The 17,896-nt window shown below is 35.4% G+C and overlaps 2 protein-coding genes across 2 annotated transcripts in view; one reads left to right on the top strand and one right to left on the bottom strand.

Annotated features, from left to right (window-relative positions):
• The window catches only part of LOC145685855 (leukocyte elastase inhibitor-like), a 164,904-nt gene extending 156,597 nt beyond the window's left edge, over nt 1-8,307 (bottom strand). The window contains exon 1 of the mRNA XM_081758491.1: nt 8,151-8,307. The gene's annotated coding sequence lies outside the window, so the exon portion shown is untranslated. The remainder of the gene's footprint in view (nt 1-8,150) is intronic.
• Nucleotides 8,308-10,902: 2,595 nt separating this feature from the next.
• LOC145684629 (uncharacterized) overlaps nt 10,903-17,896 on the top strand; it is a 252,013-nt gene continuing 245,019 nt past the window's right edge. Inside the window, exon 1 of the mRNA XM_081757020.1 lies at nt 10,903-11,054. Within this exon, the coding sequence (XP_081613146.1) occupies nt 11,046-11,054 (9 nt within the window). The 5' untranslated portion in view covers nt 10,903-11,045. The remainder of the gene's footprint in view (nt 11,055-17,896) is intronic.

Below are 17,896 nucleotides of genomic sequence, written 5' to 3' on the forward strand. Positions count from 1 at the left end.
TATTGAAGAAAATGACAATTTCAATTTTCACATTTTATAAATTTTGTAATTAGAATGGCGCGTGGAAAATTTAAAAGCGAAATAGGAATATCTGCCTTTAAAGGTGGGATTTTATAAGGTTCTAAGTTGGCATCACTGCTATCTGTCTACTGTTTCCGGTACATGGTTCACTTACGTTCAGGTGATTCGTAATCATTAACTACTTAACCAGCAGGTTTTTAATCACTTTTTTTGATATATACAGTTATACAAGTTTACACAGTAAGCCCCTATACACGTTAGTGAAGCAAGAAGAATTGTACTTTGAGGGAGAAAAACACGGACGTTAACAAAAGTTTTCAGCATTGGGGCGGGACACTGCTTCACAGGTTATCGGAACTGGTTGTTACAAGTGTCTCCACTTCTAAATCTAGTAGTTACAGACAAAAAATCTATAGTAGTGAGTTTTGAGAATCTAGTGTAGATTTTTTTCAGGAGACAAAGACATCCTACATTGAGACATGACAAGAATATTCTTCTACAGCACCTTATCAATGGAAAGGTAACTGTCAAATTGCGAACACAGTATCCGTAACAGTGGCGTCGGAAGTATTTTTCAGCTGGGGGGGCAAACTGCTATCTTGAAAATAGACACGGGAATGTAACATAGGTAAGATAATATGAATATGTGTTTGTAATGTAACAATAATTTGATTTGATTGGTTAATAATAATAATAATAATAATAATAATAATAATAATAATAATAATAATAATAATAATAATAATAATATAATGAAGCTGTAAACAGTTTCGTGAGAGTGAAATTTCCATCTATGAGAGGCATCTTAGTTTACATCTTTAGATTAATTAATCCCGTGTCAGTTCTGTGCTGGATTTTGGTCTGGTGCAGAAATTTTCAACCACTGAAATCAGAATTAAAAACATATAAAATTGTAAAATTTGTACTGCTCACAATGACTATTTGTAAGTACAATTTTTACCATTTTAAATACTAGTACATATCTTTAACTGTATTGGACAAGGTCACACGGACACTATTAAAGAATCTTAAAGCTGCTTAAATCACTTGGAAACGAGAAAATTAAAATTATATTATTAAAAATCCAGTTCTAGTGTTGCAGTACACTGTAATATTAGAAATTGCTATTTAGAACTACAAACTTTGTAGCACTTTGTAGTAGAAAGTAACTTGAACATTATAAAACAGGCAACATAATCAAGTAAAAGATAAGAAAATATATTTTTCTACCTTCTTGACTTCGTGCCAGAAATGGAAAAATGGAATTTTCACTAAAGACTTCATAAAATTTATATACAAAATTCAATTACACTAATTATTCAGAGTTATTTGTATTTGTATCTTTTCTTTCGCTTGTCTGGTATGAATTCTCTTGCAATGATGTTTAAATATATGTCTGGTCTCTACACATGTGCAACAACAGCAAATGAGCCAATCTTTTCTGCGTCATGGACCTCCTCATATGTTTTTAGACGACGCAAATAGCTGAATGATCTTTCGCAAATGCTCAAGAAGATGGCATAGTGAGAACGACAGTCCCTAGACGATTTGGTCGAAAAGGCTGCGAACAGTTGGGGTTTCAGCACTAATAGTTTTTAATATTCTAGTGGTCGTCAGTGACTCAGTCGTCATCAAAGTAGGTGGAAGCAGCCTGAACTGAGCTCATAATCTATCCAGGTTAAAATCCGACGCGTGAACTCCCAATTCCTGCTTCAAACAATCTCTTGAGAGAGGGCCACCAACACATATAGCTCCTTCACAAAGTATCTTCTAGAGTTTTATAGGTTGTTTGAGGCCTGGATGATTGAAACGACGCTGTACTTCATTCAACAAATAGTCAATGATTTCGATGTACTTTTTCGAAGAACTGATACAGGTTCTAGGGTAGGTGCTATAGAAGGGTTATCAGTCTGCTCCAACCTGATTGGTGGTCTGTTTGATCTTGATGAAGTGGGCAATTTTAAGTGTGGTCTGTCTGCATTTTCGTTTGCTTACTTATAGATGTTTTCAAATGCACTGTCCGTTCGTAGGTTTCTCAGAGTATCCTCTAGATAGAATCATGGCTGCTCTTTAGCTTCAGAAGCAGATGCTTCAGAATTTTGAAGCACTTTCGCCAGTTGTCCGCAAGGTACAAAAGCGCGTATACTGACTATCAGAAAAAAAAATAAACAGGCACATCCATTTTTCTTTAAGCCAGGAGCAACATCAAATTATCCGTACTATGCGAATGTCCACTGATTGCTTGACCACTGCGAGCTAAATATCTAAGACTACTAATTATTAGAAGCAGTCACTGTCTTCCTTATTCTTGTTTACGAGCTTGGTCTGAAAGGAGAGCTGAAACAGATGTTCCGTTCCTGCATTCAATCTTAACCCTTTCACTACCACTGGGACATATGTGTCCCACGATACATTCTCAGAGGACCCGTGATAATTTACCGCATGTTATTGCTATGAATCGATGTTCCACTAGTGAAGAGAAGCCTGCTAATGGTTCACAGAATTCTTATGAACATTATCAAATAGATAGTAGTGGAAGTGAACGTGGTGATAATGGAACAGATGAAACTGAAGAACAAGGTGCTAGTGATAAAGCAGTAGTTGCATGTACTGTCATTTGGAAACGGATGCTGAAATGTAAAATATTTGTAATCATAAATACGACCCAACTGTTTTTTCTGACAATATACGTATCATAATTGAAAATACAAGATGATCATTCATGTCACTACCACTGGGACATATAGATCCCACGTAAAAATATCAGTGGGGAAGGATGTCCCACCCTTCCCACGTCGAAAAACGAAACTGCGGAAAATGTTTTATATATATATTTTACATTTCATATATATATATATATATATATATATATATATATATATATATATATATATATATATATATATATGTTTGAAAACAACTTAAAGTAGCCATATATTAATGTTTCTCACTCCGAAAAAGATGGTAGTGAAAGGATTAAACGAACGGAACGACAATGGAGTTCACATTTTTCATGTGCTATGAATTCTTAATCCTACCTTATACATTTTTCCTCCTCATTCTAAAACTTACTGCACTCTGCATATTATTTGTAAGAACATTAATTTCACTTTGTGGAAAATGTATTTAGGCCCTAAATGTCCTGTTACATTTAAACTGTTATATTTTTCAAACTTTAAAATCTCGCTCGGCGACTCGTTTCATATTGCAGACTTACGATTACTTAAACAACAATTTTTAAAGAATTTACAGTGTTTTGAGAATGTACACCAATGGAAATAAAGAGAATTTTCAATTCTTTTTCCTAACTCTTTCTGTCTAACATGGGGGCAGAAAAAGCGCCTGGTCCCTTGTTTCAAAGAGAAAGATGAATCTGGAATAGAGAATTTTTTCACATTACCATAAAAAGCAAAATTTAGTTCTTTCAGTGTTGTGTGATGTTTTTTACAGTCTGAAAGTGAGGGGGCAAAACGAGTATCTTGCCCCCTCTGAAAATTTCAGGAGGGGCAACTGCCCCCCTTGCCCCCCCGGTTCCGGCGCCCATGATCCGTAACATGTGTAGTTTCTAGTCTGAAACTTAAAACTGAATTTCGGTGACGCTAACCCAGATTTTTTTTTTTTTTTTTTTTTTTTTTTTTAACTGACACACGCATCGCTGTTGTTTCAACACCACAAGAAATACGCTATTTTAATTGGTGGTAGAATTTTGCACCTAATTGGAAAGTTACATGTCTCTGGACTGGAAATTTGCTGTTACGTAACTGGTAGCACTGCTACAAATACTGCTAGTAATTATAACTAATAATAATAATAATAATAATAATAATAATAATAATAATAATAATAAAATTATAATAATAATAATAATTATATTATTATTATTATTATTTTTTAGGAACTATGCTATGCGTAAGTGTCTGAAGTCTTATAGCGACTTTGTCCGTCCGTCTGGACAGGTATCAGAGATGCAAATTGGTGATATCGAGATGCATTTTTTTGTAATCTATTCACCATACCAAGGATAGATTCCATCTTCTGTTAACTATTCAAACCGGAAGTGGTTCAAATTAACCATTTCCGGTTTCAACTTTTATCGCCATACACTAAAAATGATAAAGAGAAGTGGTTTTCTGCTAACAATTCAGAGTCTCAAGGCAACGTACCATGACTATCATAAACACTACGAAAAACGGAAGTGGTTCAAATTTAATATTACTTCCGGATTTAATACTGACTTTCGCAGAGCGAACATGGTAAGATAGGAGCGACATGCAGTTTCTTTGCAATTGATCCTAAGGATAGGTCCCATCTTCTACGCTAACCCTCTATTCAAACCGGAAGTGGTTCAAATTAATTTGAAGTTTCGAAGTTTATCACCATAGGACAAAAACTATATTAGATAGCGACAAGTGGTTTTCTGGAAACTATTCAGGGTCTGAAGAGAACATACCATCACAACCTTCAATACTACCAAAACCACGAGACTGAAATTTACTACTACTTCCGGTTTCGATACTGATTTCCATATAGGACTACCAAAAACAATAAGAGATCGAGAGTCAGCCTTTTGCAATCGATTCAGCTTCCTAAGAGTATATTTTCCCCTTAATCTCTATTCAATCCGGAGTTGGTTTAAATTAATGGTTTCCGGTTTCAATCTCTATCGACATAGAACGGAAGCAATAAGATATAGCGAGTATATATCTTTGTTTACGGTATATACGGATTCAGTGTCCGAGGAACATATTCTATCTCTGATCTTATTAATCTATTGTAACCAGCAGTTATAGATAGGCTATACTACTCGAGGTTTGAATACTGAATTCGCATATTTTGGAAGTTACCATAGTTTTACACTGAATTGAAACATAACAACAACAACAATAATAATAATAATAATAATAATAATAATAATAATAATAATAATAATAATAATAATAATAATAATAATAATAATAATAATAATAATAATAATAATAATAATTCCATTGATACTAATTTATTCCAATAGTGACTAGCAAGGGCGCCCATGTTGTAGTTTCCAAGGGGGGGGCAAATATACGCGAGGTTTCAAATATAGTTTCAAATTTTGCTATAACTAACGTAAAAATCCTATTGGGCTATCGATATTCTCAAGTACGATTTTCTCTTTGGGGGGGCGAGCGCCCCACTTTGCCCCCCTAATGGGCGCCCTTTGTGACTGATTACGTCATATAGCATTTGGATACGCCTATCTTTTATCATAGGCTTGTATCATTGATTTTTAAGAATAGTACTAGAGTATTATTTCGTTCGTATTTGATATAGAGGTGCAGAGCGACTTCCAGGAACCTGAGAAATTTCAACCAGTTCAACCCGCTGAACGACACCACTGCTTGCCACTATATGGATAATATAAGAGCTTTTAGCAAAGAATATCCGATGTGAGGTCAGGACTGGATTAACCCATCTTGATGCCCGGGGCTAAAAAAATGTGGCCCCTGATGACCACTTAATACACGTCTGTGAAAGTACAGTAGAAAGTTAAGGAAATAGTATGTTTTATATTTTTGGTCATATTTTATGCTGACTGATTATATAGCCTATACAGGCACGTAGCCAGGATTTCGTGAAGGGGAGGGGGGTCCGTAACATGAGATACTGTGGTCATCACAACAGAGGCTCGATCATTCTAAACTAATATTTTACTGGAACATATATTGGTTCGTTTAGCCAAGATTTCGTAACGGACGGGGGGACGGGGGGCATGACATGAAATTCTGAAGGCCCAGGAGCTCGAGCAATCTAAACTACTTTACTATCAACATAGGCCTATATTGGTTTCTTAGGACAATAAAATGAGAATATGTTATTAAGTATTTTAATAACAAACTATGAGATATCTCGAGTAAAATAATAATAATAATAATAATAATAATAATAATAATAATAATAATAAAAATAAACTTGCTGAAAAACATTTTGCAATATTTACATCCTTCCTCTGTTCATTCAAATATAAATTTTCCTTTCATTATGACCTCAACTATTATAAAAAGTACATATTCACTATTATAAAAAAGTACATACTCAATAATGTCTTGAAAAATATTTTATAACATCTGCGTTCCTTTCTCTGTTGTATCAAATGTTAAGAGAACTTTCTTTCCATATAAATTTTTGTTTTTATTATTCCGCCAACTACTGTCTGTTCCAATGACAGGTTAAAGGAGCAGTAGAAAATTGTTTTTGAAATAACATGTTTGATACTGCAAAGATGCGATGACAAAAATTTATGATAAAAAATGTCCATGTTACTCTACTTTCCGAAGCTTGAAATCTCCCTGACTAGTAGCAGAAATTCTGAGAATTCCGTAACTTTTCTAGAAATTTCAAATTCCCTGACTCTTCCAGGATATCTCGATCACCTCGCCACCATATATTTCAAGCAATACAAATCTCCACCTAAGAAACAGTAACTATTCTATCAGGCCTTGTTTCCAGTTTGTACTAATACACAATAACACACTGAACAAGGCTATGTGATAATATGTAAAAAAAAATTTGGTAATAGTTAAGAACAGCTACTTCTCATCTCCCGTGCACGAGGATACATCTTACTGTTGCACTACCTAAACACCCTAAGTACAAGGGCAAGAACTCAGTCTATTACCTACTTTTTAACATCCTAGATAGTCATTGAATAATTCCTGAAAGTATGGCGTTTCTCGTCCTTCCCTAAATGGGAAGTACGGCTCCTTAACTATAACCAAAAATTTTAAAAAATCATGTAACAGTTTCAACACAATAACTGTGTCTTCATCAGACTTCCACTCCTTCTGGCTGCTTGGGAGTTGGTCGTCACTTATATACTCTCCGGATAATTAAAAGTTGAACTCCGGAGAGTATATAAGTGATGAAGACGCAGTTATTGTGTTGAAACTGTTACGTGATAATTTTTTTTTCTTTTTCATATTATCACATAGCCTTGCTCAGTGTGTTATTGTGTATTAAGAAAGAGTAACCAAAAGCTTACTGGTTTCTTTTTAAGTTTTTAACGCGATCCTCCTTTTTCTCATTTCATTTTTCATCCTTCCTTATTTTTTCATTTCTCGTCTCGAAGGGGGGGAAGGTCCGGTCCGGACCCCCCCCCTTGGCTACGTGCCTGGCCTATACATGATTCTTTTTAGATAGTCAGTTGAGGTTTTGTTAAGACTGGAGGCCCGGGGCAACAGCCCCCGTAAGCCCCCCTTCTTAATCCGGCCCTGTGTGAGATACAGTGTTTGTATAAACTCTCCGGAGCTGTCTTCGGATGCGAGATTAGGATTCGGAATTAAATTTCTGGACTTTCATTAACTATGGTTATGTTAGCCTCGGCGAGCACCAGGGGCGGATCCAGGACAGACTTGTGGGGGAGGGCGGTGGGTTGTAATACTGCTACTTGCAGCAGCTTTTAAGAACTCCAAACTCTTGGATGGGTTTTATTTACATATATAAATAGAAAGTTTCCTCTTCGGGGGGATCGCCCCGATCGTTCCCCCTGGATCCGCCCCTGCCGAGCACTCTACCCGGGGAATTGGTGAGGAAGAAAGGTGGTGGCATGGGACGATTATGTTAGATACCATCCCTGCTTTGAATGAAGAAAACTTAGCATGAACAAGCTTTTACACTTTCTAGACCAAGTATCCCCAGCGGGAATCGAATCCGGGACTGCTCGCACCAAAGATGAGAGCGTCAATGGTTTCAGTACGCGGGGCCACATGGATGCAGGTATTAAAAGGTGCATCTCCTAGCTGAAGGGCTGCACAGTTTGGCACATTAGATGACGCCGGCCGGCAGTTAAATCAGGACTTAAAAACGTTCGGCATAGAATCTAACTTGACCCATTTAACGTGTGTTCGTATTTAAAAAAGTAATCACGATAATGACAGCTACACCAATAATCTAACGTGACAAGTAGACATAATGCTGTCCCCGATAAAACTACTCAAGTTAAAGAAAAAAAATCGTATGCCGGTAACATTGAAAACAACGGCGTAGAAAACGTCAAAGCGGAACTTGTTTTTGTCTGAATAACCTTGCACACGCTTGCTAGTTGTTTCAACATGGAAACCGATTTTCAGAATAACAACAAAAGTTCATGTACTCACCTGCTACAGGCACCTATTTCGTGTTGTATTTCTTCTTCACTAACTGAAGTAAAGTAACGTTACTTTATACAAGCCGTCGTTGTGCTTACTGCCTGCTGCTTCGAATGCAGCTCCTGAACACGCCCCTTCAAAACATTCTCTTCCGAGAATGATGATGACGTAATGCGTTACGTCATAGATTTGAGGGCGTCGTCACTTCCTTTCGGCATGCTTAGTTGCACAATGTTGACAACTCACAATATGAAAAAAGTTTTCTTCACTAGCCTGAAGGTTATCACTAGGGCAGAGTTTCCCAAGTGTGCCGTGAATGGGCTGCTGGTGTGCCGCGAGGAATCGAAACAAAATTATTAATTTCATAGTAATCGAATTGCAAAACGTAGGGGAAAATGTATATTTGTATTTCACATTACTGTGAACCTTTACAATGAATTTACAATTTTAAGTAGTCATACCGGGTTATTGTTCTGTACATTTCTAATGTTGAAAAAAGTATTTGTTATAATTGTTATGACCATTATTGCTTCTTTATTGTTACAGGCTAATTTGTAACTTGAAAATTTAAAATATCATTCAATCCTTTCGACAAATTACCTAAATTTGTGTTTTAAAAGTAAAAGATAATTGTTTGTTCATTCGTTATTTAGTGATCTTCCTTCTTAGGTTCGATACAGTTTTTAAAATGAAAGCGTATTTTTAAAAACCTGAGTCCAATATTCCATTGCAATTGTTTTCTATTTTTAGATTAGAATAAAAAAAAAATAAGCATAATGACTTACCACGGGGGAAAACCAGTGATCTAGCTTTCTTCTCTGTGAGAAACAGATCAGTAATCACAGAAAAAATACCACTGTGTTTTATATTTACAAATAATAATATCTATAAGTGTGCCGCGAGAATCCAAGTAACACCTGTAGTGTGCCGCAAGTTGAAAAAAGGTTGGGAAACGCTGCACTAGGGCAATCCAAAAGCATAAAAAGCATAACAGCAATTTACACATATGGTTGCTACCTTGAACATGGTTGTGGTTGTCTAAGGGTCCAGAACAAGGTGACCAGAACTTTTACTTTCAAAAACGGGACGCATACGAATCGGCGACAGAAGGGGGGGTGACTTCCACATTGCATTTTGGGACTCAGCCGTGTTTTCAATTTACAAAATATACAAGTAAGAATAATAACAGCGTTTCTAACTTAAGTACTACCCAACAATACTTTTGACTACTTCAACACTCAAAATTCCCACTCAATTCCCACTTGAACCACAGAACACTCGATTCTCATTTGAATATGCAGTAGTTCTAGGCACGGCTGAACCTTCCCAATGAGGGTTGATACGGAAGAGTGTAGAATTAGCATTGACCATTTATATTTTGAATAATAATTACGGGACACCTGGGTCATGTTTGCTTAAAAACGGGACATTTAGGCGTCCCGTTTGAGAATCAGAAAAAAACGGGATAACGATTGAAAATAAGGGACTGTCCCGGCTAAAACAGGACGTCTGGTCACCTTGGTCCAGAAGAAACTAATTTTAAAAGCATAATAAAGCACAATTTTAGAAAATAAAACATAATTTAAATATATAGCATAATTCTTGCAAAATTCTGCTTAACTGCAAGTTTAACATACTGTATTAATATTTTTAAAAAACAATATTTACAAGGCAAAATTATTGAGAACATGACAATTCAAGAATGAAAAGGTTATTTTTATTTCTGTAAACTTTCCGGTATAATCCTTTGATGTGGAGAAAACAAAAAAAAAAAAAAAAAAAAAAAGGAAAAGAAGAAAACTTTCAGCCAATAATGAATAGTACACAAGAACTCCACACTATATTGTTATGTGTACCTCTTGAACTTGAGCACTTTCTGTGGTTTTTGGTGGCATATTTTACTTTCCCTTTCTGTATACAGTATAGGCCCTATGCACCTCTAAGGCGCACACAAGTGATAGAAAAACTGACTCGAGTAAGGAATATCTCTTTACAGTGCATGAAGTAGAAAGTTCATTAAATATGAAAGAAACTGGTTGCATAAAATATTAATAAATAGATCAAAATATTTTGAATATTTAATGTATAGTAAATATTATACATTATACCTGATTAATGTAAAACAATAATTGAAATTAATAATAAAGCATAATTTGGGAAAAAATAAAGCATAATTAACAAAAAAATAAAACATAATGTGCGTTGCTCTAGTTATCACATTCATGATACAAGGAATAGAATATCGTTGGAAAATTATTGGGAAAGAAATATGCTCTAGGAAAGTAGACTTTGCTCTATCGGGGTAAAACTCAATTCAAGGGTACACATCTGTTATCGTGATTTTCATCAGAAGATTTGCTTCTCTATCCATCACGACTCTGGAACTCACTAAAGAAATAATAAACACTTCTGACCAGAGTATATACACTTGTTTATTAAAAACTAAATTCCAGTGTAACAGTTTCGACAACGTTACGTTGTCGAAACTGTTACACTGGAATTTAGTTTTTAATAAACAAGTGTATATACTCTGGTCAGAAGTGTTTATTATTTCTTAAGATTTGCTTCTTTCCTGGAGATCGTTTCACCTGACCAATTAGTCATACTTGGTTTTCCCACGCGAGATGCTACGTGACTCTTCCCCCTCAGTTGCCATAGTTGTTATCAGCTCCAACTCCTAAGCGGTAAGACTTACACGATCTCATTTCAAGGGTACACATTTTAATCAGTTGTCAACTAGTTTACAGGCCAGTCAACATGGACACCCTTTAAAAGAATTACAGGGCTACGTAGAACTATCGCCACTTATGGACTGAAACAATTTCTTTTGCAATGGCATCTGGTTCAAGCTTTGAAGTTCTGTGGTACATGCGGAGGCAATAGTAGACCCTAATATTTCTAAAAATGGGAATGGTAAGTTATTTTAGGTCTCTTAAAATATATGAGTATTTATGGGGAAAAAATGAAATGAAATGAAATCTTTGAGTTTTACGTTCCACGGTTATGCCTGCTAGGCTAAAGGAGACGCTGATGATGAGAAATGAATGAACTGGTGAAATGAAGAAAGTGGGAGGAAACTGAAGAACCCCACGCACACGGTGTTTGTTCACCACACAGTTCACTTGGCGGGGGTTGGGATCGAATCCAGGAGTTCAAGCACCAGAGGTGAACACTCTATCACTGAGCCATCGCGGCTCTGTGAGTATTTGTGGAAGTTTGTCAATGCGATGAAATATGAATTATATAGTATGTTTTCCTAAACGTCATAAATAATGAAGAGTTCGATTTTCATGTAGAATATTACAAATTATCTTGTATTGTTAAATGGTAATCTCTTTAATATCGAAACTTTTTGAGATTCATACTGTGCATTAGCAGGGTGCGAAATCATTTGAAAATGGTGGGGGGGAAGAAGTTCAGCGATCCACACTAATGCTTCGTGGAGCCTCCAAATAGTTGAAATATTAATGTATTATTATTATTATTATTATTATTATTATTATTATTATTATTATTATTATTATTATTATTATTATTATTATTATTATTATTATTATTATTACCACTACTACTACTATTACTACTACTACTACTAATAATAATAATAATAATTAATGTTCAAACTAGTCGACATTATTATTTAAAAATACTTTAATGTTAGTTATTCACTTAACCAAAATTGATAACATATCTACTGCATTTAATATACACTTCGGTGTGTATGGTCCAGGGTTAGAGTCCCGTGGGAGCACAGTACCCTTGTGTTTACCATCATATTGAAGAGTGCATTCACGAAAATGCGGTAGAGATCTATAAGTCAGAAATAACAGTCCTTGAGAACCAATGTCCTAACCAAGCATTAGAACTACTAACTTGAAGCGCTTCACCTGGCCAGCCATAGATCTCCATGAGCAGTAGAGTCAGAGCATAGATTTTTATTATTTATGAAATTCCCGTTTCTTCGCTAAGTATTTAGTATTTCAGTTTGGTCGCTCAGATATCCGGTCACTTATGTAAGTCTAATATTATAAATAACAGATATGATTTCAATACAAATACTTCATAGACAACAAAAAGCCGTGCTGCCTCAGTGGTTGAGCGCTCACCTCAGGTGCGTGGAATCCCTGGCTGGATCCTAGCTCGCGCCAAATTCTGCTTGTGGTATACAAACAATTGTGTGTGGGTTTTCTCGGGGTCCTACCGCCTCCTTCCACTATCTTAATCCACCATTATTATCTATCTCATCATGACCGTCTTCCTTAGTTTTACTGAATATTCGTAGGACGTTAAACCTTAAAAAATGAAAGCACAAATACAACAATACGATTGATTTGCCTATTTAAATTTAGTGTCCCTTTTCAGCAGCGAAGCTATGAGATGTGGACTTACAGCTCAAGGTGGAATCCGAACCACAGTAATCGTTCAAATTTTTGTAAGGCGTTTCTACCGGGAATCGAATCCGGGACCCCGTGCACCGGAGATGGTGCGTGAATGCTAGCCAGTAGACCAGCTGAGATAATACGAGTAATGAATGATTGTGTTACTGTATTTATAGACCTAAAATATAGTTTGCAATAACGTATCTTACCTTAGAGAAAAAATTTAAGATTAAACTTCACTTTCTTTCCGTGTGTAACGAGAGTTGAACATGTGACGGCCAAAAAGAAAACACGTATGAGCAGCAGTAACAGCATCCCATAATTTTAAAGGAGATCCACTGAGTTTAATTGTTAATAAAGATTGAAAGGTACTCGCCAACATACGGGTTCTTTTGAAACTTTTATGAACAACACTGAATCCACGTTCACAGGCAGCAGTTGATAATGGCACAGAACGAACTTTCCGCGTTAAGTCTTTAAGAACCTGAAAATCATTTACCGACTTAGAACTTGACTTCTACTTTCTCCATTCTGACACTGTAGAACCCCCGTTTGGTCTAGTGGCTAGCACGCTTGACTTCGGTTAACGTGGTCCCTGGTTCGATTCCCAGTGGTGTACAGTTGAACGACCAAAGTGGTCGGATTCCATTATAATCAGTAGGTCCACGTCTCCTTTAGTCTAGCAGGCATAACCGTGGGACGTTAAACTAAATCAAACCAAGCCATTCTAACACTGCAGTATCAGGATTTAATCCAAACAATTGAGCTTCTTTATATATTACGTCTACCTTACCGTATAAACCACTCATGTTATTACGACCTTTATTTTCAAACACTGAAAAGCACTTTGCGACATCATTAAAAGGAAACCTTCTTTCCACTTCTTCTACTAAACCCTGGATTGCCTGCCCCCTTATTTGATCAAACTCACTATCACCACTCCCTGTATCAGATTCTTATCTGCAGTGCACTAATACAAAAACTTTGGTAGACATCATCTTCCATACGCATTTCTCTCAGAGCTTGGATTAAAGATTCAATTCTTGCTCTATTTCATTGTACGAAACTGGTTCTTTTTGCATCTTTTTAGTAATATTAGACAGAATGGACGCAATATCCAGAATAAAACCGAGCAATAGAATGTTCTTTTTCTCCAACAGATTTTTTTTTTTTTTTTTTTTTTTTTTGTAACTACCACTCAGTTTAAAACTATCTCTGTTCAAATGGTCAGCATTTTCATACTCCAAAAGTAGGAATTGCATTATACAAGAAAAATATGTAAAGATTGCAAATAATACATGCTCCTCATTTGAAATCCAACGTATGTGAAACAATCTTTTGATTTGCAGCAGTCCTGCGGCATCTGTGACTGTCGCGATACTTTTAAGTTTTGCAGCTGCATGAAGTTCGCCTAATAAACATTCAAAGTTGTGAACAGCATTCACAACATCTAAACTCTTTCAGATACAAAATCCATTCGATGTGCCACGTAGTGTACCTAATTAGGCACTGGTCGACATTTCTTCTAATTGTCGCAGCAACACCTTGGTTCTCCCAGTAAACACTATATCGCCGTCCGAACGAAATCTAACAAGCTTTTCTTTAAGATTAAAAATATGCCATCTTCGGAAAACGCTTGAATAATTTTCTTTTCAAGGAATTTTGCATCGGCATTTTCTACAGGCACTAATTTATAAAAACAACAACAATGGTTATTTTCTTCGTCCACATATGTTACATATAACAGCAAGTGCTTATCCGCAAACCTGTTTGTAGATTCGTCAACTGTTTAAGAAATTTTACCAATTTTTCACGCAAGTGGTACGCTTGACTATAAAGGTCTCCATCTCGTCACAACGAAACAGCCGACAAAGTTAAACACCTGATATCTTTACAACTAAACTACGTTTTTGAAAAACAAGCATGCATTCAAATTTATTGTTTGTTTGAAAATTTTCATTATAGACCTACTTATATTTTCATATTAAGGTGTCCCCCCTTACATTTTTTGGTGGGGGGAAAACGCAAGTATAAAATTTTTGGTGGGGGGAAATCCCTCCCGTCCCCCCCGGGATTTCGCACCCTGTGCATTAGCATTTGTTATGGATGACACTTTCATAACAGGCATTTACTTTTTAATTATGAACAGAAGATACATTAGTTTTTTTTAATGAAATCTAAACATGATGTTTGGAAAATTGCAAAATTTATGTACGTACTATGTTCATTTTCCACCATATTCTTTAAAAATGTGTGACTATAAAAAGTAACAAAAGATAAATGTAAAAGCAGCACCACTTTTAGAAATCTGCTGTATTTTCTTTTTGAATATAACATATTTGTCAATATATTTAATATATGTTCCGCTGTATTTATTTAATTTTTCGTTAGAAAACTCAAATTTAGAATTATAATAGCAACCAATCTACAATACTTTTCTTAAATAGGTAAAGAACTCAGCTACAGATAGGAACTTTAGAAAGAAGTCTTCTATTTGGCATGGCACTTTCTTTCGATAACAAAAGTAAAACTTGACTTGTTTTGTGACGTTCCACTTGGGTGGTTTCTGCGATACCCAGCCTCGGTAATTACAAGTGAAACGAGTCTCAGTCAAAATACAATTTCAAAACTGTTAAATGAATTTAGAGAGCTCCTTGCAATTTGGCTGTTAGAATTCAGTGCCAAAATTGGAGGTAAGGGCCACAAAGTTAAAGTGGACAGGAGCGGGTTTGGCAAACTCAAATACAACAGAGGCCGTATGAAGTGCACCAAACGAGTTGTTGGAGGAATCGACCAACGAACTAGAAGAACTTTCGTGGTGTTGGTGTAATCAAGAAATGCCGCAACTTTAGAAAACGTTATATCAAATAATGTCTTACACGTCACAATTATAAAAACAGATTGCTGGAGAGGATATAGCACATACATATATCTGCTTTAGGATACCAGCATGATACAGTAAATCACAGCATTAATTTTGTTCATTCGAATGACAATACAACACATACATCAATGATTGAATTTTATTGGGCGAGAGTAAAACGAGACATTCGACGATTCATAGGGAGGATGAGTATCAGAAAAACTGAGTCATATTTAACAGAATATGTATGGCGCAGTAGACTTCACACCACTAAAGAACTTTTTCAGATTTTTTACGTGCCATGCAGTACTTCTATCCATAGTAAAGTTATGAACTAAATGAAACAAAATAATGACAAGGAATTTAACAACTCCCCCGAAAAGTAGACGGCGATAAAAAGGATATGAGTTGTTTTACCATTACCATATACAGACAAGAGATATAAGATGTTTTCGCAACCTTAAACACGCCAATGGAAAAACTGTTTCTAGTTTGGTAGAAACAATTGATTCATAATCAGTCCTAACTTGAGTAAAGTGTGAAGGGAAGTTACAATTAGAAGATAATTCGGTACTGAATTTGTATTTCCTATGCGCATACATATTCCCATTCTACATATTTCTACTTGAAGGATAACAATAATTAGGCTATATACAATCTACCACAATCCAAGGATAACGATGATATTGCTATTTTATCTGGGTACTGTTCATTTGACATTTACAGCGGCCATTTTCCAAAATGGCGGGCGAAGATCGGGTGGGATTGCAGGAGACTTTTAGTATGTTGCTTAGAACATAATTTCCAACATCTATATCAATTTTCAGCTTGTTACTAATTTGTTTCTTACTTTTTATTTGTTTGACTGCACTATAATGGCACATTGTAATTCATTGTAATATAATGTTACTGCAAAAGAAATGTAGGAAGTAGCTTTTCAAAGATCTTCAGATAAGGCAGAATTTTGTAAATAATATTTATTTTATAAGGTGTATCAAAATCAAAATTTTGTATCACTTGTGAAAAATAATTGCAGTTATTTCATTAAATAAGTCTAAAACGATGTGTGACTTTCTCTTGTAATGATTTTAATCATGATAAGACGGAAGTAACAAGTTTTATAGCTACTGCTGCTTGGTAGTTTATTTCCTGTTGATTGATTTGTATGACGTTCTTACCTGTTTTGCTATTTTTTTTTTGAAAAATTAATGTTTTTTCAGAAGTAACTTATAATTTCCTAGTTTTTTTTAAAAATATCTGATATTAAAGAAAAGGTCAACTTGTAAAAGGAAATATAGTTTGTATGAAGCATGAGCAAATATATCGTTTGATTTTTTTTTTTCACGGATGCAGCAGTACTTTTCCATTAAAATTACTCAGAATATGAGTATTTTTTTTCTGAGTTGGCTTTCATTACTAATATTTAGTCCGTATACTCTGAAAAAGTTCCAGTAGACGTAATACGTTAACAACACAGAAGCGTCTAATTAACAAATTTTACAACAATACTTTCGGATAACAATCTAGTTCTACACTTATGATTTTTTTTTAAATGTCCGCACTAATGTATCTATTTCTAATACCTCTTTAAATACTTTAAAGAATTAATATCTGTTAATTATCCAAAAGAGATGGGGAAAATCGATAGAACTCATTAAGCAGAACAAAATGAAATGAAATCTTTAAGTTTTACGTCTCACGATTATACCGACTAGGCTAAAGGAGACGCTAATGATGAGAAATGAATGAAATGGTAGAATGAAGAAAGTAGGAGAAAACGAGAAAATCCCGAGAAAATCTACGCACACGGGGTTTGTCCACCAAAAAGCTTATTTGGCGCGAGCTGGAATTGAACCAAGAACCCCATCTATCACTGAGCCACCGCGGCCCCTAAGAACAAAATGACGTCAGGGTAAATCTCTTCATTTGTAGTTTTTATAAAAGAAAATGTACAAATGTCAAAACAGCGAATGTTACGATAATAAAAAATATCATCCATGGCCAACAATAACAGACTCAATAACATGGCACCTATATTAGAGTGAAACTGATTCTAAAACACATTGCTGAAGTTTTTCGTTATTGCCTCTTCAACTTTAAAGAGATTAAATAGGAATTTTGCCAAAATTCAGAATTGTACGAAATTGTCGTATTTCTAATAATGTGTCCCCTTGAAATGGGATCGTATAAGTTTTACCGCCCCGGGCAAGTGCTGCTAACAATTATGACAAGCACTAACAATTATCATGTGAAAGTGGTCGCTTCAAGTATGACGAACTCACCAGAGGGTAATGTGGGCATTCACGTGGAACGATCCCCAGGGAAGAAGCAAATCTTCTGATGAAAATAATTCTTCAGATGTGTACCCTTGAATTGAGTTTTACCCAATTCCACTTTTCTGTAATCAAGTGGGGAGGATGGGAAGGTTACTATATATCTAAATTATTGAATAAAGCATTTTTCTTTTCTTCAGAAAATGCTGAACGTTTCTTTAAAAAGTCCGAGATTTTTAC

The sequence above is a fragment of the Thermobia domestica genome, chromosome 5, assembly GCF_964235325.1.
Source record: "Thermobia domestica chromosome 5, izTheDome1.hap1.1, whole genome shotgun sequence".
In the NCBI taxonomy this organism is placed as follows: Eukaryota; Metazoa; Arthropoda; class Insecta; order Zygentoma; family Lepismatidae; genus Thermobia; species Thermobia domestica.